Raw genomic sequence first — 24,238 nt, forward strand, 5'->3', positions numbered from 1 at the left:
CCCCTCCCCAACTAGTTTCACTGTCCTGATTAATTTTACTGTTTGTTTCCCCCTTGTCAACTTCCCCTCAACTGACAACGAACCATTCTACATTTCCTTACCAGCATCAGCTTTGGTCTGTCGTTTTCACACCTTAGCCTTCCTCGTCTCCCTCTCCCTGACTCAGTCTGAAGAAGGGTCTCACCTATTGCTTCTCTCCACAGATGCTGCCTGTTACTCCAGCATTGTGTGTCTATGGACGGTGTGACGAGGGGAGTATCACCCCGTCTGCTTTGTGACTGGTCCATTAATGTGGTTCACCCTCAATACTGTCCCACCCCAGCACCGCATCTGATTGTGTAGGGAAATAAAAAGACTCTATCCCCTACTTCCAATTCCTCCGTCTACGCCGCATCTGCGCCCAGGATGAGGTGTTCCATACCAGGGCATCGGAGATATCCTCATTCTTTAGGAAACGGGGGTTCCCCTCTTCCATTATAGATGAGGCTCTCACTAGGGTCTCCTCAATATCCCGCATCTCTGCTCTTTCTCCCCCTCCCCTATTCGCAACAAGGACAGAGTCCCCCTTGTCTTCACCTTCCACCCCATCAGCCGTCGCATACAACATATTATCCTCCAACATTTCCGCCACCTCCAACGGGATACCACTACTGGCCACATCTTCCCATCCCCTCCCTTTTCTGCTTTCCGTAGAGACCGTTCCCTTTGAAACTCCCTGGTCCACTCGTCCTTTCCACCCAAACCACCCCCTCCCCAGGTACTTTCCCCTGCAACCGCAGGAGATACACACCTGGCCCTTTTCCTCCCCCCTCGACTCCATCCAAGGACCCAAAGTCTTTCCAGGTGAGGCAGAAGTTCACCTGCACCTCCTCCAACCTCATCTACTGTATCCGCTGTTCCAGGTGTCAACTTCTCTACATCGGTGATCGGCACAGGCTTGGTGATCGTTTCGCTGAACACCTCCGCTCAGTCCGCCTTAACTAACCTGATCTCCCGGTGGCTCAGCACTTCAACACACCCTCCCATTCCCAATCTGACCTTTCTGTCCTGGGCCTCCTCCATTGTCAGATTGAGGCCCCGCGCAAATTGGCAGAACAGCACCTCATATTTCACTTGGGTAGTTTACACCCCAGCGGTATGAACATTGACTTCTCTAACTTCAGATAGTCCCTGCTTTCCCTCTCTATCCCCTTCCTCTTCCCAGTACTCCCACTAGTCTTCCTGTCTTCCCTCACATCAGTCTGAAGAAGGGTCTCGACCCGAAATGTCACCCATTCCTTCTCTCCCAAGATGCTGCATGACCCGCTGAGTTACTCCAGCATTTTGTGTCTACCTTCGATTTAAACCAGCATCTGCAGTCCTTTCATGGCCCACACATCACTGCCGCTTGGAGTTAGGTTGAGGCGCAGGCCTTGAGCAATTGTTTGGCGCTTTGCGAAGCGCTACCTTGCATTGCCTTTGAATTGCAAAGGAGAAGAATAACAAGCACATGATTTAATTTAAGTTGGACACAAAATGCTGGTGTAATTCAGCGAGACAGGCAGCATTTCTGAAGAGAAGGAATGGGTGACGTTTCAGGTCGAGACCCTTCTGACAGAGGAGAGGGAGACAGAGATATGGAAGGTAAGATGTGAAAATGAGACATCAAAAGGGATGAGGGTCAAGGAAAATGTGGAATAGATCATTGTTAGCTAGGGGAAGGTGACAACGAAGCATACAAAGTTAAAATGTAATCAAGAGGATAGTCAGACTGGTCGGAGAACAAGGAAGGGGGAGGGATGGAGAGAGAGGGAAAGCATGGGTCACTGGAAGTTAGAAGTCGCTGGGGTGTAAGCTGCCCAAGCGAAATATGTTTGCACAGAGTAGAATAAATAGCTACTTTGTAATTACAAATCTGGTACGGGTTTTTTAAAAGTTGCTAATGCACCATCCACTAGGTTATTGATTGTAGTGATTGGTGGACAAGGTGAGAACAGAAAAAAATCCACTTCTCTTAATAAAGTAGAAATCTGTATCTTTAGACACTTACCAGGAGTAGTTAAAGCTAGCAGGTGACGGTCACCCAGTGTTACTTTAGCAATTACTACCAAGAAATACAAATTGGGTTAGGCACCAGCCAAAGTGTATGATAAGTGATGAGAAAACAAAGTATAAGATTACTTCTAAAACACAACCTCGAATGACTAAAACTTCAATAAGACCAACATTTACAAGGGATAATTTTAACTTAAGAAAAATTCTACATGTTTAATTTTGCATGTTTGCATTGGTGTGAAGTGAATTTTCAATGTGGCATTGAAATGGATTTAACAGAACTCGTTTTTCAAATACAAGATCATCTGCCAGAGTTTTGGGTAGCTTATCCTTGGACAGTAATCAACATAATATTGATACAAAGCCAGCCGAGTGCTCTGAAAATCAGTCGGATGGCAGAGATCGTTACTCATAATCCCTATTCTGTTTTTATTCACGGGACATTGGCATCACTTGTATGCCCAGTACTTTGTTAGCTGTTTGTTCAACCAGTGTAAGGTTTGTTTTGCAGCAACTCCTGGCTTTGACATTTAAGTGAAAAAGGAACGATGAGAACATTCCAAGTCAGGATTGACTTTTTATCAAGAGACAGAAATATTTAAGATAATAGATAAAATCATAAGACTAGCAAGAGAGTTTAAGTGTGCAGTTGTGGGGATGGATTCAACTAAGACATATTTTGTAAGTGCCTCAGTACATTCAATACCTCAGTATTGAATTAAACTTGATGTAAAATGTAATAATTGTTGCTTGTAAGCATATTACCAGTTGTAATGCCATACCTGTGAAAGTATTGGCATGCCAGATGGAAGCCATTTTAAGAATGGAACGATACATAATAGTACAAATTTGTCATACTAGAATCAGTTATTTTTATTTACAAATAGATTTAAAGGTCACAGAATCATATAAGATGAAAACAGGCCCTTCAGATCAACTCGTACATGCAGACCAAGATGCCCCATCCAAGCTAGTCCCAGGTATTTGTTTCAATGTGGTAATCTCCATTTCGATATGACAATTTATTGATTAGAACTTTTTTTGGGTTTTGATAAACTGCTCTAATAAAATTAACTCAACTGGCATAGTATGCTAATTTTACTTAACAGTAGAATTCTAAGTAGAATACTCCCTAGCGTTTGAGGCTCATTGAGGAGGCGCTGTGAACTGTTTGCGTGCTACTGTATGCTTCATTTTTTTCCCCATTGGAACCTAATCAGATGTACAGCACTTTGGTCAACGTGGGTTGTTTTTAAATGTGCTATACAAATAAAATTGACTTGACTTGACTTGACTAAAAGTAATCAAAAATGGTGCATTCATAGTTTCCGTTAAAAAAAATCACAAAAAATACCTGTTTTCACAGCTATTTCAAACCTACCTGGTCTGGATATAGTTGGTAATTATGTTTCCCGAAGGCATCTTGGCTGTATCCTAAATGATGTAGTGGAGAATCTCATTGGTAAAATTTCCTTGACAGCTTTAACAGCCATCATAGCACAGTCTCTTAACTTTGCTGTCTCAAGTTTTTTTTAAATGCAATGATCAGAATTGAAATAAGATTTAACTTTTAAATTAACCAAAATATTAAACTACAAATATATATATTTTAATCAGTTTGACTCTTTCCCCTCCTCCTCCTCCTCCCCCCCCCCCCCCCCCCCCCCCCCCCCCCAAAAAAAAAACCTCTACTGGACTTGTGGATCCTGCCCATGTAATCAGCTGTAGAATTCCGAGATGGAGTTCTGCCACTGCACTCCTTAGTCTGGGGAAGAATATATTGGGGTGGGGGGGACTTTGTATTAACGATTAGTAAGTGTGGACTTACTGGCATTTAGCTTGGTGAATGACAGTTGTTCCATTTGGAATTGACAGAATTTACCAGCAGATTGTGCTTAAAGTAAATGTCTATTTTGGCATTTACTATATTATTTGTTTTTGAAATATTTCTCTTGTATCCTTGCCAATGCCAAAATATTTTGAATGAATTGCCTGCAATTATAAACAAGAAATGTGTTTCAACTGTATTTATTTTCCTCAAATCCCTCAACCTTGATAGGGTTGTAGAGCCTCTGGGATTTTGAAATCATGAAGCTTTACCAGATTATTTTGAACAAATTACCAAAACAAATTCCAACAGGTATTCCATTCAGTGCCTCAATGTGACAAATGGTGGAAAACTCATGAAGTGCCATTGATATGTCAGTCTACCTGCTATGGTTTTGCACTGTTTGGAGAGATTGAAGGAACAAAATGTTTTTTTAAAGAGCACATCTTTAAGGGCTAGCTTATATCTGAAGGTTTAAACATTACTGTTTTAAAATCTTTCTGAAAAATAATTCCTTTTACTGAACTTAGGTTTGAATTAGAAAAAGCCAAATTTAAGTCACTGCGACCTTGCCGTGCAATGTGAAGTAGATTTTAGTTTGTTTTCTAATCCTTCGGCTGGCTTGAGATTCTATACAATTACCTTAGATACCTCTTTGTTCGGCCATAAAGCACGATATTTTTCCAGTCTTTTCTCTTAACTCATCTTGACACCAAAGTGCAGATTCCATGTTTTATTCTACATACTGTCTCAGCATGTGATAATTTTCCCTTTTACAGTGGCAACCAGAACTGATCAAAATTCATGGTTCAGTTTGATCAGAGCAGCAAAAGGTTTCATTGTGTTTTTATCTGATTTGTCACATTTTGACCATATATTTCCTATGTTATAGTTATCAGAAGTAATGCCATGAATGTCTTTGAAGACATTTTATAAGAAAATTAACCTGTTTTATTTCGCTATTGTAACAGAATAGCTTAAGCAAATTACGAAGGGGAAATCATGCTTGACAAATCTGGAATTTTTTGAGGATGTAACAAGTAAAATGGACAAGGGAGAGCCAGTGGATGTAGTGCCCCTGGACTTTCAGAAAGCCTTTGATAAGGTCCCACACGGGAGATTAGTTGGCAAAATTAGAGCTCACGGTAATGGGGTAGGGTATTGACATGGATAGAAAATTGGTTGGCAGACAGGAAACAAAGAGTGTGGATTAACGGGTCACTTTCAGAATGGCAGGCAGTGACTAGTGGGGTACCGCAAAGCTCGGTGTTGGATCGCAGCTATTTACAATATGCATTAATGATTTAGATGAAGGGATTAAAGGTAACATTAGCAAATTTGCAGATGACACAAAGCTGGCTGGCAGTGTGAACTGTAAAGAGGATGCTCTGAGGATGCAGAGTGACTTGGACAGGTTGGGGGAGTGGGCAGATGCAGTATAATGTGGATAAATGTAAGGTTATCGACTTTGGAGGCAAGAACGGGAAGCCAGATTATTATCTGAATGGTGTCAGGTTAGGAAAAGGGGAAGTACAACGAGACCTCGGTGTCCTAGTACATCAGTCACTGAAAATAAGCATACAGGTACAACAGGCAGTGAAGAAAGCTAATGGCATGTTGGCCTTCATAACAAGAGGAGTTGAGTATAGAAGCAAAGAGGTCCTTCTGCAGTGGCACAGGGCCCTGGTGGGACCACACCTGGAGTATTGTGTGTAGTTTTGGTCTCCTAATTGGAGGAAGGACATTCTAGCTATTGAGGGAGTACAGCGTAGGTTCACGAGGTTAATTCCCGGGATGGCGGGACTGTCATATGATGAAAGAATGGAGTTACTGGGCTTGTGTTCACTGGAATTTAGAAGGATGAGAGGGGATCTTATAGAAACATGTACAATTATTAAGGGATTGGACACGCTAGATGCAGGAAACATGTTCCCGATGTTGGGGGAGTCCAGAACCAGGGGCCACAGTTTAAGAATAAGGGGTAGGCCATTTAGAACTGAGACGAGGGAAAACATTTTCACACAGAATTGTGAATTTGTGGAATTCGCTGCCTGAGAAGGCAGTGGAGGTCGATTCACTGGATGTATTCAAAACAGTTAGATAGTGCTCTTAGGGCTAGCGGAATCAAGGGGTTATGGGGAGAAGGCAGGAACGGGTTACTGAGTGGATAATCAGCTATGAACACATTGAATAGAGGTGCTTGCTCGAAGAGCCGAGTGGCCTCCTGCACCTATTGTCTATGCATCTATAAATTTAATGTGCAAGCTATTTTACATGTGCCTTTATTATTTTCCCTTCTACAGGTATTTCTCACATTACTTAAACAGGCGGCCACTCAGTCCATTGAGTACATTGGCTGTTAGGGCAATATTAGAGATTCCATTTCCCCATGTGCTTTCTTTCAATGCAGCCTAATCACTCACACATACACATTAACACTAATTCTCCAACCAGCCTTCACAAATCGTAATATATCGTCACCAATTGATCCACCAACTCTGTTTAGGGAAAGATAGAGCTGTAAGGATGATTTCATAATGATAGAGCTGTAATCATAAATTTCACCATTTGAAGCTTGTGAGTACAGTCTGAGAAATTATATTTAGCCTTTAAATAGTGAGCACTTCTTTTAGAGAATGATTCTGGAATATCATTCCTTGCTTTCTTGATGCAGATTCATACAATTCTGGCTTACAGTCAGTGTGTGTAAACATTAAACCCTGGCCATTGGTGACTTACAGACATCATTTAAGAACAGAAATTGTTAAAGGTAATTGCTGTTTATATTATTATTTGACAGTGACCATTTCATTATTTCTCTGGAATCATCTCTATAGATTAAGGGAGTGCATGATTCCTTATTCTAAAGTTATAACTAAAAACAATAAACATTTATTAATAGATTAATTGGCCATTTTTTAAATTGAATTTGTGCCTAGTGTTAAAGAAACTGCTTTAGCAGATAATGGAAATTAGAAGTTAATCGTGTACCACATTTTTTTGACTTCTTAAGTTAAAGTGTGGAAATGTAAGTCAGTAAAGAGATATTTCTTTGGCTTTAATGTAATGCAGCAAATGTTTGGTGATAAGTTGTGTAGTAAATGATATTTTGTACATGATTTCTGCCTGAAAAGTTTCAGCATATGGAATTGGGTGAATAATTGATATGTTAAAAGTTTCATAAATTTTCCACTTGTTAGCTAGGTGGATCTAATGTTACTAAATATTGGAGGGAGAAGCTGCTACAGTGCCCTCCATAATGTTTGGGACAAAGGCCTGTCATTTATTTGTAATAGAAAAAAATCACAGGTGGTTAAAGTGCACATTGTCAGATTTTATTAAAGGGTATTTTTAGACATTTTGGTTTCACCGTGTAGAAATTACAACTGTGTTTCTACATAGTCCCCCCATTTCAGGGCACCATAATGTTTGGGACACATGGCTTCTCAGGTGTTTGTAATTGCTCAGGTGTGTTTAAATGCCTCAATGTAGGTATTAGAGAGCTCTCAGCACCTAGTCTTTTATCAACATGAGGACCAAAGTTGTACCAATGAAAGTCAAAGAAGCCATTATGGGACTGAGAAACAAGAATAAAACAGTTAGAGACATTAGCCAAACCTTAGTCTTACCAAAATCAACTGTTTGGAACATCATTAAGAAGAAAGAGAGCACTGGTGAGCTTACTAATTGCAAAGGGACTAGCAGGCCAAGGAGACCTCCAAAGCTGATGACAGAAGAATTCTCTCTATTTTTTAAAAATCCCCAAATACCTGTCCGACAGATCAGAAACACTCTTCAGGAGTCAGGTGTGGATTTGTCAATGACCACTGTCCACAGAAGACTTCATGAACAGAAATACAGAGGTTGCACTGCAAGATGCAAACCACTGGTTAGCTGCAAAAAATAGGATGGCCAGGTTACAGTTTGCCAAGAAGTACTTAAAAGAGCAACCACAGTTCTGGAAAAAGGTCTTGTGGACAGATGAGACTTAGATTAACTTGTATCAGAGTGATGGTAAGAGCAAAGTATGGAGGAGAGAAGGAACTGCCCAAGATCCAAAGCATACCACCTCATCTGTGAAACACGGTGGTGGGGATGTTATGGCCTGGGCATGTATGGCTGCTGAAGTACTGGCGTACTTATCTTCATTGATACAACTTCTGATGGTAGTAGCATAATGAATTCTGAAGTGTATAGACACATCCTATCTGCTCAAGTTCAAATAAATGCCTCAAAACTCATTGGCCGGCAGTTCATTCTACAGCAAGACAATGACCCCAAACATACTGCTAAAGCAACAAAGGAGTTTTTCCAAATAAAAAAAATGGTAAATTCTTGAGTGGCCAAGTCAATCACCCGATCTGAACCATTTTCATTTACATGACATTGCTGTGTCCCAAACATTATGGTGCCCTGAAATGGGGGGGACTATGCATAAACACTGCTTTAATTTCTATATGGTGAAACCAAAATGTATAAAAATGGCCTTTGTTCAAATCTGACAATGTGCACTTTAACCACATGTGATTTTTTTTCTATTACAAATCTCAAATTGTGGAGTACAGAGACAAATAAATAAATGATGGGTCTTTGTTGCGAACATTATGGAGGGCACTGTATTTCTAATCATTTGGCAAGAGAATTATCCTTTAATCTTCAGAGCCCAGGTATGTCTAGTTACACGGCATTGAATTTAAACATAATAAGTTTAGTTTGCAATATTTAAAGCTCCCAGGTAGCTAAGCTGAAAAGATGGAAATGTTTCCTGTATATTGCTATCAGGGAGGAAACCTGATAGGTTGATTTGGATGTTGAATGGTGATGGTATTATTACAACATTAAAATTATTGGATGGGTGGAAAATGAGCTTTGGAAAGCTTTCGATTACCAAATATTTTCATTTCATTGATCAATTTTGCATAGGTTGATTTTCTATTATCGTGTCTTGCACATTGTATGACTGAAGCCAAGAAATATGGCAGCTTGCAGCCCAGCGGTATGAACATTGACTTCTCCAACTTGGGTAGTTCCTCTGTCCCTCTCTTCCCTTCCTAGTTCTCCTTCTATCTTCCTGTCTCCACCTATATCCTTCCTTTGTCCCGCCCCCCTGACATCAGTCTGAAGAAGGGTCTCGACCCGAAACGTCACCCATTTCTTCTCTCTTGAGATGCTGCCTGACCTGCTGAGTTACTCCAGCATTTTGTGAATAAATACCTTTGATTTGTACCAGCATCTGCAGTTATTTTTCTACAAGAAATATGGACGTTATATTATAAACACTCAATGCTGTCTTTGAATTGTAAATTCAGTTTTGAATTTAATATTGGCCTCCAATGAAAACTATCTAATCACTAGCTTTACTAATACTAAACAGGCATCAAGATTGCCAACAGCAAAGCATTCAGTTGGAAGTAACCAAATAAGAAATACAAGGCACCACAGTGTTAACTGAACTACAAAAATGCCACTTCTGTTTATTTTTAGCGTGTAACTTTGAAAATAATTTACATATTAAGAAACTCGTATCAATAATTGCAGCATAGTATTTATATTTTGGAACTAAAATGTTTGGGCGGCACAGTGTTGCAGCGGTAGAGTTTCTGCCTTACAGCGCCAGAGACTGACATTCGATCCTGACTATGGGTGCTGTCTGTACAGAGTTTATATGTTATCTCTGTGACTATACGTTTGCTCCGGTTTCCTCCCCCATTCCAAAAGAGTGCAGGTTTGTAGGTTATTTGGCTTCTGTAAATTGCCCCTAGTGTGTAGGATAGAACCAGTGTAAAGGTGATTGTTGGTCGGCGCGGACTCAGTACGCCGAAGGGCCTGTTAACGCACTATCTCCTAACTAAACTAAACAAAGTATAATTTGCAGTAAATTTTATTCTCTGGCAGTCATTGATTGCGTTTCTTCTTGATCTTTGTTTATTAAAAGTCGACTTTACTCTTTTCACATAGAAACATAGGAATGGACAGCACCTGACGAGGAGGGCATTTGGTTCATCATGTCCATGCTAGTCAGAGGCAGAGCAATTTAATTATGCTTCCCACCTCTCAATCCAAAGTCTTATGAGTTACAATTCTTCAAGTATTCATGTAGGTATCTTTCAAAAATGCGTTTTTGCTTCCACCATCCTTTCAGGCAGAGGATTTGAGACTTTTATTTCTTCCCAATATTTTAATTACTAAAAAAAATTAACCTGAGCACCATTTTGATGTATATGAGAATTATTTATAATATTAAATGATTACAAAATGTAATGTCATTTTTGTAAAACACAATAGTCTCTCAGGAAAAAAAGGTATAATACACACGACATGATGGCAGGTGGCGTTTAACCTGAGCAAGTGTATGTTGCACTATGGAAGGTCTAATGCAAGGGGAAAGTTTATAGTTAATGGCAAGACTCTGAACAGCATTGATGTTGGAAAGGGATCTTGGGGTCCAAGTCCATAGCTCCCTGAAAGTGGTAACACGTGTAGCTAGAGTGGCAAAGAAGTTTATTAGTTTAATTTGGCATTTTGTTCGGCACAAACATTGTGGCCCAAGGGGCCTGTTCCAAAGGTGTGCCTGTGTACCACGTACCAATCAAAACAAATACATTGTTGTTGACATTGTTCACCTCAAATGATGACACGTTTCAGTAGGCAGAGCGGGTATGTTAAACAGCAATTTTGTCAAAATACATCAAATTTAGTTTTGAAGTAAAATATTTTGAATTTTTTTGTTCTTTTGATGTTTCGGCTGATCAAGTGCATGCTTAGCTCTTGTTCCTATTATTACTAACATGTTACTTGAAGCTGAAATTTTTGAAAAAGGGACGTAACTTGATAAGTTTGAATAGGCTGACTAAATAGTCTTTCAAAATATAAACCAAAAGATTTAGTTCACCCAACAAACTAATAAATCATAAATTAGAGAATTTTATCTAATTGTTAGAAACTGTTTATCAAAGAAGTCAAAGCAGTAATAGTTAAATGGCTTTATTTGTTTGGTATCTATGAAGTATATAATAATCATGTCATTGTCATTCAAATCAGTTCAAAAATATGAACTGTTTAGGTCTTCTTTCCCATTTCCTTTTAATGTATCCTCATGTCAGTCAGCATCTGTGGAAAGAGTAACAGTCAATGCTCATTGTCAAAGGCCATATTTATCTTTCCACAAAGGGCGGCACGGTAGCGCAGCGGTAGAGTTGCTGCTTTACAGCGAATGCAGCGCCGGAGACTCAGGTTCGATCCTGACTACGGGTGCTGCACTGTAAGGAGTTTGTACGTTCTCCCCGTGACCTGCGTGGGTTTTCTCCGAGATCTTCGGTTTCCTCCCACACTCCAAAGACGTACAGGTATGTAGGTTAATTGGCTGGGTAAATGTAAAAATTGTCCCTAGTGGGTGTAGGATAGTGTTAATGTACGGGGATCGCTGGGCGGCACGGACTTGGAGGGCCGAAAAGGCCTGTTTCCGGCTGTATATATATGATATGATATGATGATATGCTGCTTGGTCATCTTGTTTAAGTATTTTCTGTTTATATTTCAGATTTGCAGCACCAGACTTAAAAACATCAATAGGTGAGATCTCATTTGGAGTACTCTAAACACTATTGGTTTTTATTTCAAGAGGGATGTGTTGGAAGCAGTTCAGAGAAGATTTACTGAACTGAATCGGCAATGGGTGGGTTGTTTTAGACAATAGACAATAGGTGCAGGAGTAGGCCATTCAGCCCTTTGAGCCAGCACCGCCATTCAATGTGATCATGGCTGATCATCCACAATCAGTACCCCGTTCCTGCCCTCTCCACATACCCCCTGAGAGCTCTATTAAGAGCTCTATCTAACTCTCTCTTGAAAGCATCTAGAGAATTGGCCTCCACTGCCTTCTGAGGCAGAGAATTCCATAGGAGAATTTGGACATGGAAGGTTTCTACATTTGTTGGAGTTAAACAAGCAAGAGCCTATTTGTTTCTTTTTAGGGAGTGTCTAATCTACGGGTCCCGTTTATGAAGTAAGGTTTACCCATGTGTTCTGTTCAGCCAAAATCTTTCCACTTTTCATTGTGAATTCTTCTCAAATGAAAGTGGAAGCAAAATCCTAGAATATTGTTAAAACAGAGGTAGATGGTTTCTTGAAGGAAATGGGTAAGTGGGAATGCAGAATTGATTCAGCCATGATCTGATTAATTGATGGAACAGACTCTAGCACGGGGTGGTCTACCTCTGCTCCTAATTTGAATAGATGCTGGAATCTTAAGCAATACACAAAGTACTGGAGTAACTCAGCGTGTGGGGCAGCATCTGTGGAGGGAATGGATAGACATTTCGGGTTGGGACCCTTCTTCAGACTCCATTCATATGTGTTCTTGGTTGGGTCCGCTGTTTACAAAATCCTACATGTGGATCATTTCTAGTTCACAGTTTCTGGATGTTTTATGTCACCGCTGCACATGTCAAGCTATTCTGTCATGGTTTCTTTTGTTCTTGTATCTGATTGTACTCCACATTTTGTCTCCAGGGTGGCTTATTGCTGCTTATCTTTGAGACCTTGATCTACTTTCCCCATTTAGGTAGTCATGTAGTTATTTGTCTCTTAATAATTTGAATCAATGTTTGATAGAGGTCAGTCCGGATGTTGGGAGAGTTTTCAAGGGGATCATTTGCATCCATTCAAAAAGACAGATATGGCCTTGGTGTAAAGTTTCTTTTGAAATATAACACTATTGCCATCTGCACTTGCCAATGTCCCGCGCATACTTTATGTAAATCTGTAAGGCTGAAGTTAGTGATGTGGAGCATCGAGTACTAATTGGCAGCATGCTATGCAGTACCAGGATCATGTGTGGCATTATGGAAGTGCTGATGGGTGCAGGGATCGGGATACAGGTGGTGGATGCAAAACAAGCTCTGCACATGAAATTACTGACAACCCATTGCCAGGTGACTTAGCCATGTTCTCAATTTTGTCATCTGTCAAAATGGCAAGTTGTTTGAAAAGTTCAAATCTTTGACGTTCAGAGGCATTCATAAGATATTTATAATGAAATAAACAAAGACTAATTAAAAAAAATACAAAAACGAAAAAAATAAAATAGCCTAAAACAATTAAATATTTTAAACAGACACAAGGAACTGCAGATGCCAGTTTACAAAAACAACACACAAAGTGCTGGAGTAACTCAGCAGGTCAGTCAGTATATCTGTGGAACATGGATAGGTGATGCTTCATGGCAGGGCCCTTAAGACTGATGGTTTGGTGGTGGTGGTGGGTGGGGGAAGAGGAGAAGAATGGGAAGGGGAAGGGGAGAAAACCTGGAAGAGAGGTGGGTGCAGGACAAAGCCTGACAAGATAGAGGTAAGAGTGTTTTTTGATAGGGAGATGGTGGCATAGAAGAGGTGAGAATTGTAAAGCCAGAGAAAATAGAGCCAAGGATGCAAATCTAGAGAAGAGATGGGTGATTAAAGAGGAGGGGGGTGGGGTTTGGGTTACCTGAAATTGGAGAATTCAATGCTTGTGCGTTAAGTTGAAAGCTACCCAAACAACCCAATATTTTAAATTGACTACATTACCCTGAAGAATAGAATTTCTAAAATATGTGGCTAACCTTATTTTTAAGTTCACTTTGTTGCAGCCATATAGTTTCCACTAAAAGGATGTTGGAGAACCACAGCAAATTTGGTTGCAGTTTGCCGTGGAACATTTAACACTTAAAATTTTTTTTTTCCATATCCCATGTCTTCTCGGTATATTTGGCATTTTCTGCATTTTTTATTGTAGAAGGCAGCACAATGGTGGAGCAGTGGAGGTGCTGCCTCAGGTCCAGAAACCCGGGTTAGATCCTGACCTTGGGAGCTGTCTGCGTGGAGTACGTATGTTCTCCCTGTGACTGTGATTTCTCTGGGTCCTCCGGTTTCCTCCCACATCCCAAAGATGTGTGGATTTGTAGCTTAATTGGCCTCTCTAAAATTGTGTGTAGGGAGTGGGTGCAAAGGTGAAATAACATAGAACCAGCGTGAGCAAGTGATTGGTGGTCGGCATTACGCGCCATATTCTAGGGGGCGTGGCTGCGTTCTGCAGCTGCGGCTCACCGGCAGTCTCTGTCTGTTTTTTGTGTTTGTCTTTCTTATCGTTTAAATGTTTCTTTTGATTTATTTTTAACTCTGTATATGTGTAGGGTGGGGGAAACCTTTTTTTCCCAATCTCCTCCTCAACGGAGATGCGACCTTTATCGTGTCGTATCTCCGTTCGTGCTACGGCCTAACACCGTGGAGTCGGCGGCCTCCAGCTGGGATCGACCTTGAAGACTCCGGTCGCAGGGCCTGGACTTACCATCTCGGAGGCTTTGGCCATGGACCCTGCAGACCGCAACATCGGGACCTCGCAGGTCCCTGGCTGGCGACCGGCTTTCGGGAGCTCCAGCCGTAGCAGCTTCGACCACCCTGAAGCGCGAGGTTTGATTGACCCGCTCGCAGGCCCCTCATCGCCCTGCGTGGCTCGGCCGCGGCACTTTTCATCGCCCGGTGGGGGCTCAGGACCTTCATCGGCCTGCTCGGCTCGGCCCTGGGACTTTCCATCGCCCGGTGGGGGCTTCAAAAGTCGGGAGCCTCGATCGCCTCATGGCACCGCGGGAGAAGAATGAGGAGGAGACAAGACTTTTCTTTGCCTTCCATCACAGTGAGGGTGTGCCTGGAGCAATCACTGTGATGGCTGTTTGTGTTAAAAATTGTAATTGTGTGTCTTGTGTTCTTTATTGTCTACTGCCGGACCCTGACGTGAGAGGACGCTGGTGCTATTTGTTCGCCGCTTCTCCATCAGGATAGTTTGTTTGTTTTTATGTCTTGACTGTTTTTGTAAAGCGTCTTTGAGCATTTGGAAAAGCGCTATAAAAAATAAATGTTTATTATTATATTATTGTTATGAATCTTGATGTAAAATTCTGAATTTTGGACATCAAAATTCTGAATTTGTAAAATCAAATGTTGGGAGGTCTGGGTTATGGAGAGAAGGCAGGAGAATGTGGTGAGGAGGGAGAGATAGATCAGGCAATATTGAATGGTGGAGTGGACTTGATGGGCCGAATGACCTAATTCTACCCTTTCACTTACGAATTTATGCAGTGAATAGTGATTTGTTTTTGGTAATTTATAATCCTAAAGCTGCATTCTTTGTGATTCATTAGATTAGTGTTCAAGCATATAACTACTTTTTTAAATGTATAATCAGCAAGCTGCCAGATTTTTATCAAACCTTTGAACTGTGAGAACGGATGAAAATATTGAATGGCATTCACGAGTGCATATTGATATACATTTTATGTTTCAACCTAAATGAGTGATACTTGTGCCTGAAGTCTTTAGCGAATAGTACAAATTAACATTTGTTGAAATAGCAAAGAAAGGTATTATATTCTTGATATTAATGTGACACAATATGTTGGCTTAGAATCACTGAAAAATACCAGTTTAAAACATATTTTGATGTGATAAAGAACGATTGATATTTCCCATTTCATGTTGATTTGTAGCAAGGGAATTATTATTCAGTTAAAAAAGCCCATTTTACAGGCTACCTAACACTAATCCTGAATATAACTATTTAGCTATTGACTTTGTTACTGTTTGCCTGCTATTGATTTGTTGATTATGCCGTATCCATTTCGTAGGTTTTGTTTATTGTGCTATGATAGATTATTAAAGTCACTAAATTGTACACTAGAAATAGACATTTTAAGTGCATGTTATTTAGTGGAAAAAAATTGGGGACTTGATGGGGTTGAAATTAATTTGCCTGACTCTCTCGCACTTCTCCCACCCCTTTCAATTCTTCTCATTCCCACTCTGGCTCCAATAGGGTTGTTGTCTAATTTGTTTGTGTTCTAAATTTATTATACTCTGCACTTGGCTTACGCCAGTGTATTGTTCATTATTTGTGGAAAGCTTTACTGTTATTCAATGTATTTATGTATAGTATAAACTAATCTGGTTTGATGGCATGCAAAACAGCTTTTCACTGCTTGAGAATACATGGCAATAATAATCCTAAACCTAAATTTTTAACAAGCTATATGGGTCAGAATTCATAATTATATATTCTACAATAATATCAGTTTGAGAGATTTAATGTTTTGTTTTTGCAACTCATTGATAAGGATTTGATATTAATGGATTATGTAATTTTCACATGCTACCAATGAAAATGTTGACACAAATGATGGAAATTTAAAAGCCTGCAGCAATTATTTAACGGTTGCATTCTGGACAACAGTCTGACATGAATGTTTAAGTACCAACATAATACTGCAGATTTGATCTTGATCATCCATTCCCAATACAATGCTGCAGAACTGGCCCAATGATGGGTTCTTCCTTTGGCAATACATGTGCACTCTCCAGAATATATAGCGGGCATTTGATAGGTTCATTGGTGTTAGCAACACATGGGGCAGGAATAACTAAGTTATACTTATGAAATCCATCAGAATAAGGCTGCCATTTGGCGATCGTTTAGCTGAACACCTTCGCTCAGTCCACCTGGACCTACCGTATCTCCCGGATGCTAAACGCTTTAATTCTTCCCATTCCCACATTGACCTTTCTGTCCTCGGTCTCCTTCATTGTCAGAAAGAGGCTAAACGCATATTGGAGGAACAGCATCTCGTATTTCACTTGGGCAGCTTACAGCCCAGCGGCATGAATATGGTTTTCTCTAACTTCAAGTAACCCTGGCATTCCCTCTCTCTCCACCCCTTCCCCCGCCCAAGTCGCACCAGCTTCTCGTTTTCACCCAACAAACAGCTAACAATGATCTGTTTCCTTTTCATTGTTACTTTTTTGCATATCTTTCATTCATTGTTCTTTATCTCTACATCATCGTCTATATCTTGTTTCCCCTGACTAGTCTGAAGAAGGGTCTCGACCCGAAACGTCACCCTGAGTTACTCCAGCTTTTTGTGTCTATCTTCAATTGAATTCTCCTGGAAAGTGGCTGCTTTCTTACAATATACACTACTTTTCATATAACTTGCATGCACACTTATACCTTGCTTGTGCACAAATACATATAACCATGTCCAGTTGACAAAGTTTCACATGGTAAGCTGCTCTGGAAGGTTAGATTCTATGGGATTCGGGAAGAGAGCTGAATGGATAGAAAATTGGCTTCATGGAAGGAAGCAGACGATCGGTGATGGTGGAAGGTTGCTTTTCGGACTGGAGGCCTGTGACTAATGGTGTGCTGCAGGGGACAGTGTGGGGTTCATTGCTGTTTGTCATTATATCAATTGTTTGAATGAGAACGTGCATGGCATGGTTAGCAAGTTTGCAGATGTCAACAATTGTAGCAGGATCTTGATCGGTTGGGCAGGTGGGCTGTGAAATGGTTGATGGGATTTAATACAGGGAAATGTAAGATGTTGCATTTTGGGAGCACTAACATGGGCGGAACCTACACCGTGAACGGTTGGCATCTGGGGATTATTGTAGAGCTGAGGGATCTAGGAGTATAGGTATATAGTTTGTTGAAAGTGGCATCACAGGTAGATAGGGTGGTCAAAAAGCTTTTGGCACACTGGCCTTCATCAGTCAGAGGGGTGGTGGAGGGGTAAATGTTGTAATCCAAGTTTATTACTGGCCTATGGTTTCCAGATTTGTATCACAGTTTATAACACGGTCCCTGGTGTAAAGGGATGTTGATGATGACAGGGTGATAGAAAGAGAGTTGGAGCTTTGTCATTTCAATTTTTTATCAAAGCCTCTTTCTGCAGAAATACCAGGCCAGAAGAAATTTTTTGCAGAATTGTCCTTTTTGTGGCTTGTTTCAACCTGCACATCATATTCGAACTTCCAGACGCAAAAACCGGATAGTGATAGTGTAGGGAGAAATGGGAATAGGATTAAATTAGGTGACTATTGGAATAATATTGTCAAAGATTTGTGGGGCTGACTGAGCGTTCTTTTACATGATCAGTGGAAAATATCAGGAATAATTAATGCGGAAGCCTTCCTGTCCTTGAACACACTACATTTTCATAACATTTGTCATATTTTGCATCACCCTTCTCTCACTAAACATCTGTGACTTTCTGCCTCCAAACATTGCATGGCCATGCACCTTAATATCATTGTGTGTTGTACATGAGATAGATTTTATTTGAAAATGGTTGTGTTCCACTTGTGTCAAAATATATTAAAGTTAACATTTCCAAGCAAATTCATCTGTAATATTTAATATAGGTTTAGTGGACATTAATGTGCTTTGGACATAAATGCTAGGTAAAATGAATTGGTTCCCTTGGAGAATTTGCATTTATTGGGGGGTTTTTAACAATGTTTTCTTGTGTCATTGTGCTGAGGGCACCAGTTTGCATTAAGTTGGTAGTAAAATATGGCAAGATTATCCTGTGTTTTATAAAATGTTATTTTATGCCTTGAAGGCTTAAAGTTTGCTTATATGAGTTGAGGTACCAAATAAAAAATCTGCTTCAAAAGTATTTGATGGAAAAAATGTTAAGATTCTGTTTTATGTGAGTGTTTATTCCTTAATTGCATTTTGCAGTGAAAAACTGATTTCCTTGGAGATCAAGGAAAATTATTACATAATTACCAAATTTAAAAATAATCTGGAGAAGGTACATAATCTGAAGAGATAGTGAAATTAACCATAAAAGTGATCATGATTTAGAATGACTTCTTGAAATATTAATTTTGCATTAGTTGATGTAGGTGCACATTGAAATCAATGTTCATCTAGAATTATTTCTGATTATAGGCAATTTGGGTGCATTTAGGAAAGGAACAGCTTATCTAATTGCTTGCCAGTAACCAAGAGGAAATCAGTAAGGAACTGAAAAATTAATTTTGAGCTTGCATGTTTTAAAATATTTAGAAATAGTACAATGAAGATATTCTCTCAACTGTGTGCATAGTTTCTAAATGGTGTTGCTGCTGTCAACTGCTACTTTTCTGTTTGTGCAGCTTTAAAAAAAAAATTGTAACTCCATATTTGCAGTAGTCATTCATTGAAATGCCATTTTAGCTCCAGTTAAGAATTGTTTGAATATAATGGAACTGCAAGTAATTACAATGATACAACTTAAAACGGAAGGCCTGACAATTTGTGCTTCATGGGTCTTTGCTATAGAAGAGCATTCGCGACTTCATTTGGAAAAAAATTAAATAACTTGAAATGTTTGTTTGAAAATAAAACATTTTTGTTGCTGACTGCTTCCCCAATTCTTAGTACTGCTGGGTTTTTGTATTACATGGTTAATCAGCAAGGTGGTTTTGCAGCTAAAGATACATTTTTGGGTTGGGAATGATAGTCTCAAAAGTAACAGCAACCTGTAACAGGATTCTGAATTATTTTTTATGTCATGGGCCCAGGATTTAGTCAGGTACAGTAACTATAAGCACTCTGAGGATTATTTTTCTAATTCAAAAATAATATGATTAACGCTGATTTCTGTAAATTCAGACATTTGCAGTCAATTGAATTAATGTATAGTTTGCACCGTCAACAGTGTGGGTTGTGGCAGCTTTTTACTGTTAATCATTAATATTTTTTACTTGAAATATGTTAATTTATTTGTATTAATTAAAATGGAAATATTTATCCATTACAGTTGGGATATAAGCTATGCGCATTAAAACTGCCATACAGTTTAACATTAGTTGCGGTAGTTGGATTCTTGTAATGATTTTTATCATTTAAATAGAACAAAAGCAAGTTAAATATTTTTTTACACAAAAATGTATTGCAGTGGCTCTCTGTTGATTCCTTTTCTCATTCCAGCTTCCTCTAAAATGCTAAACTGAGGAAGGCCCTGTGCCAGTTCCTTCCAACGGTTCACGTTTTTGTGTTGCTGCCAGTGTATTACTAATTTGTATCCATTTGGGCGTTGCTCATGCCAAGTACTTGCTCCCATCTGTGCTCAGTACTAAAACAAATTCTTTGGAGTAGGTTATTGGCAGAGGGGTGCAAAGAGTGCATATGAGCGAGACTGGGATAGAAGCCAAGCTGCGACCAAACAATAAATAGACGATTTAGTAAATTTCATTGTTTGTATGTCAGCATGAAAGAAAATATTAATGTAAGTAGGCACAAAATAAATATCTGATGACTGTGCTTTTTATAAATTTTGAAATTTGTATATGCATCCACATTGGATTGTGGAACAACATGCGCCCTTTTGAATATTAATGTAAATGAATTCGAGGTTAGTTTTGTAAAGACGTTTGCATGCATCAGAAGTGCTGTCTGTCTGTTCATCAAAGCTTGTTTGAAGAATTGTATGTTTTGTTTGCAAAAAGATCACATTGGAATTGTTTTCATTCAGATTTTGTCTGTACCTGTGAAATATCTAATGTAAATCAGTGAAAAAGCTGATTTTTCTTAACAATTTTAACATCTACTCCATCTCTTTTTTTTTACAGTGTTCCACAAAAGAAGCTTACAGCTTCACTTTTTGTTCTACAGAGTGAATCATGCCAAGGAAAGGATTCCCTGTCCCTATTTGGCTTGCGTTTGAAGTGCGGCAAGTATCCAGATTTTTGGCAGTAAACATTCAGCGTCATGTTACGATTTTTCCGTTTTTAGTGAGTCGCTTTGTTTTCTGAACCACGGATGTGAAAAATATGTGTTTTTGTATGTTTTTGATTTTAGATATAACTTAAATTGCTAAATGTTTTGAATTTCATAAGTGGAAATAATAACAAAGCCAGTGACATGCTAATGAGGACTTCTAAAAAAAATTGTTGACTGAATGTTTTTTCAATTCAAATTAAAATATATTTACTTAAAATAGAGTAACTGTCACGACTTAAAATAACAAAGTCATTTGCTATTCAGATGGCTGTATATAAAAAAAAGATGGCGAGTGAATGGTTGTGATCTATCCAGGGACAATACTGCAATGCAGATGTGTATTTGAAAATACTAATACCACGTTCTTAATGCTCAGATATTCCAAAATTTTAATTTTAATTTTTTTAAATTAAAACCAAATTGAAGTTAAAACCATATTGAATGGCATATGAAGTAAAAGTACAGGAGACTTGAAAACTGCACGCAAAACAAACATGGCTGTTCATTGACATGACTGATCTTGCACAATGTTAATCTGCCAGCTTTTATTCCAAATTGTGTTAGTTTCTGCACAGTTCCTTTTCGCTAAAATAACAGTTAATTTTACAAGTACAATTTATGGAATCTAAATATAGATTACAGTTTGCACTGCTTGCCCTTAATATATTATACTTTTACCTGTTTTTGTGATTTTATCACTTTAAAAGATGAAAACTACAGTTTGTGGTCGGGGGTGGAATTGTGCCCAATCAACTGTTTTTGATATGTTCCCCCACATAAATCAATTTATTGAAGAATTGTGGAAAAAGCTCAGCTAGTAAGGTAATGTATTATTTATCTTATTCAACGAAAGAGGGTTTCCTCTTTAGAACTTCATTGACCATGTAGTTTTGTATAAAAACGTATCTACTTCATATATTTCCTTGAAGAAGTTACTTGTGTTTTCTTGAAGATATTGAGTAGTACTGAAGTTTGACTTGGGTGCTAATTATCCTCCATGCATTTGCAACTTATCTATTCAGTTATTTTAGTTACCCAATTTCCAATAGTAGGTTCAACTTTTACCTGGCATTTTAATTATTTCTTGTTAACCGTATTAATGAGATGGTGTTATGTTATTTGTTTTCTGTTATAATGCAGTTTGTCAATTCACTGCAAAAAGTAGGTACCTGGTTGGTAATGAATTGTTGCCAATGTTTTATGGGAAACACCTTTGAGTTAATATTTTACATAGAATTGCCTTTTAAGTTCAACAATAATTGGAAACACGACAAACATTGATTACATTAGCTTTTCCATCTTGAGTGCCTCACTGACTGGAGTGAAACCATGCTATTGTCAGATCTTCATGGGTAAGGTGATAACTTAAATGTGTAGGACGGAACTGCAGATGCTGGTATAAACCGAAGATAGACACAAAATGCTGGAGTAACTCGGGGACAGGTAGCAACTCTAAAGGGAAGGAATGGGTGATTTTTCGGGTAGAGACTCTTCTTTGGACTAGTCAGGAAAGGGAAACGAAAGCTAAGTGATAAGTTAAATGATCTATGTTTAAATGGTGGTAGTTTACTGAGAGTCCAGTCGGGTTAGTTTAATTTTAATACAATAATATTTAACCTAATTAGCTTGACAATAGATGAAAATAGTACATAAAATGTTCCAACTTAAAGATGTTTTGAGACATTTGTAATTAGTTATCAGTTTTAGTTAAGGTTGCACAATAATACTGTTACTCCCTTCTGTTTTAGCATGCGATACCAATGGGGACTTTGAAAAAAATTATCTATGTTTTGGCAAAGTTTTACACTATTAACTTGGCTAGTGAATAATGTTTTCGGTGCTTTCATTTCAAAGTAATGATCATGTTATGGTAGGTATTTTGCCGTAATTGTAGAATTTAATTATACTTTTAGGCTAAATAACTAAACAACTAAATAGGCTAAATAAACTAAAATAACTAAAGTAACCTTTTACATTACTGTGATTGTGAACTATTTCCAACATTCTTGTTTCCAGCTTCCATTCATTAATCCATTCATTAAGCCCAGGTTAATAAGCTGTGGATAATCAATTCCCTAGCTCCAAGTAATCAATCATAGCAAATAATCATGTTGCTTTGCTACATTTTTGTCTGTGTATTCAACTAGAATTATGCAAATATGTCTAATTTAACTGTACATGTTCAAGTTTGATTTTTCTGATTATGGCACGTGTTATGAATAATTTAACCTGTATTAAAAGAATGCATCAAAAGTAGAATTTGCACTTTGCGATGAGGTAGTAGGTTGTATAGTTTTAGGGTCACACCCACACTGGGAGATAACTATACAATCTACTGTCTTTCACAAGGTAGCAGAATATCTTCGTGTTATGCAGCAATGATGTTATTCAGTAGACGTTTGTAAATAACATTATTTGAGGGAGTTTGGTTTACAGGATTGTTTTTTCCACAGTCTCATGAGGTAGTTATTTCAAGCAATTACAAATGTCCTTGGGTTTAAATTCCATGCCAAGTGTTCATTGTGGATTTTTTAAAATAAGTTCATACAAAATTGGTAATAATGATAATCTTTAATGTTTGAATGCAATACAATTCTTTGTGTATTGTAATAATTCTGGATTCCGGCTAATAACATTTTCACTGTCATTTTTGATAACTATTGATCCAAAGGGTATTTTGGGGGTTTTGAGGTTTTGGTCAAGAAAAAGGAGGCATGGGGCTGGCAGCTGGGATTGAGTGTATCCCTGGAGCTTCAGGAACTGGGGAACATGCTATAGAAGGGAATCGGGAGAGCAAAGAGGGGAAAGATAATATGAAGGAAAATCCAAGGAGATATTATGTATAGTACGAGAAAAGAGGTAACCAGATAGAGAATAGGGATTCAAAGGAATCTCTTTGGTGGTGGAGGTAGTGAAGTTCCACAATGAGTATTCCTCTTCTATTTTTACTGTGGAGAAAGACATGAAGACCGGAGAACTTGGGGCAGTCAATGGCAGTGTCTTGATGGCAGTCGGTAGTATAGTTGCTGATGGTCCTAACGCATATGAAGGTAGACAAATTTACCAGGCCCTATTTGATATACCCGAGGACACTATGGGGAGCTAGAGAGGAAATTGCAGGTACCCTGGCTGAGATACATGAAATGGAAGCCAAGATCGCCCCGTCAAGAATGCTCGAGGCCCCCGACTGCGGGAGAACAAAGAAGGGAAGAGATTTTTTTTTCCGCCTTCCATCACAATGAGGAGTGTGGAGGAGTCACTGTGGTGGATGTTTATGTTAAAATGTATTTTGTGTGTCTTGTTGCTTTTTATTGATATAACTGTAAGGCAAATCAAATTCTTCGTATGTTGAAAAAAACATACTTGGCTAATAAAGTATGACTATGATGAGTGAAATGCCAGAAGACTGAAGAGTGTAAAATGTATTTAAGAAGGGTTACAATAAAAAGCCTGGGAACTGTAGGCCAGTGAGCCTAACATCTGTGATTGGAAAGTTACTAAAGAGTATTCTGAGGGATAAGAATGCAATCCATAAAGATTACGTCTCTCTGCTCTGGAAGGGCAGATTACATGATCCAAGGAGAGCCAGCTGCCTGGATAGAAAATTGGCTTCATGGATGATGATGGTGGGTGGTTGTTTTTCAGACAAGAGGCTTGTGACTGGCGGTGTGCCTCAATGATTGGTACTGGGCCCAATGTTGTCTGTGGTTTATATCAATGATTTGGATGATAACATAAAAGGTATGATTAGTAAGTTTGCAGATGACACTAAAGTGGATGGTATTGTAGATAGTGAAGATG

At 38.9% G+C, this 24,238-nt stretch overlaps 2 protein-coding genes across 11 annotated transcripts in view; one reads left to right on the plus strand and one right to left on the minus strand.

Moving 5' to 3' along the window:
- LOC144601683 (uncharacterized) overlaps positions 1 to 24,238 on the plus strand; it is a 28,230-nt gene that overhangs the window by 1,855 nt on the left and 2,137 nt on the right. For 2 of the 10 annotated variants that reach the window (XR_013548347.1, XR_013548351.1), the window contains exons 2-5: positions 9,821 to 9,958; positions 11,403 to 11,434; positions 20,287 to 20,448; positions 21,145 to 23,856. The gene's annotated coding sequence lies outside the window, so the exon portion shown is untranslated. Of the gene's footprint in view, positions 1 to 902; positions 1,023 to 6,536; positions 6,633 to 9,820; positions 9,959 to 11,402; positions 11,435 to 14,030; positions 18,996 to 20,286; positions 20,449 to 21,144; positions 23,857 to 24,238 lie in introns of those variants that run through there. The other 8 variants (XR_013548348.1, XR_013548350.1, XR_013548349.1 and 5 more) reach the window with 8 other exon arrangements.
- fbxw12 (F-box and WD repeat domain containing 12) overlaps positions 10,842 to 24,238 on the minus strand; it is a 38,362-nt gene continuing 24,965 nt past the window's right edge. The window contains exon 11 of the mRNA XM_078413930.1: positions 10,842 to 10,972. Coding sequence (XP_078270056.1) covers positions 10,966 to 10,972 — 7 coding nt within the window. The 3' untranslated portion in view covers positions 10,842 to 10,965. The remainder of the gene's footprint in view (positions 10,973 to 24,238) is intronic.

Source organism: Rhinoraja longicauda, chromosome 17, assembly GCF_053455715.1.
Source record: "Rhinoraja longicauda isolate Sanriku21f chromosome 17, sRhiLon1.1, whole genome shotgun sequence".
NCBI classification, from domain to species: Eukaryota; Metazoa; Chordata; class Chondrichthyes; order Rajiformes; family Arhynchobatidae; genus Rhinoraja; species Rhinoraja longicauda.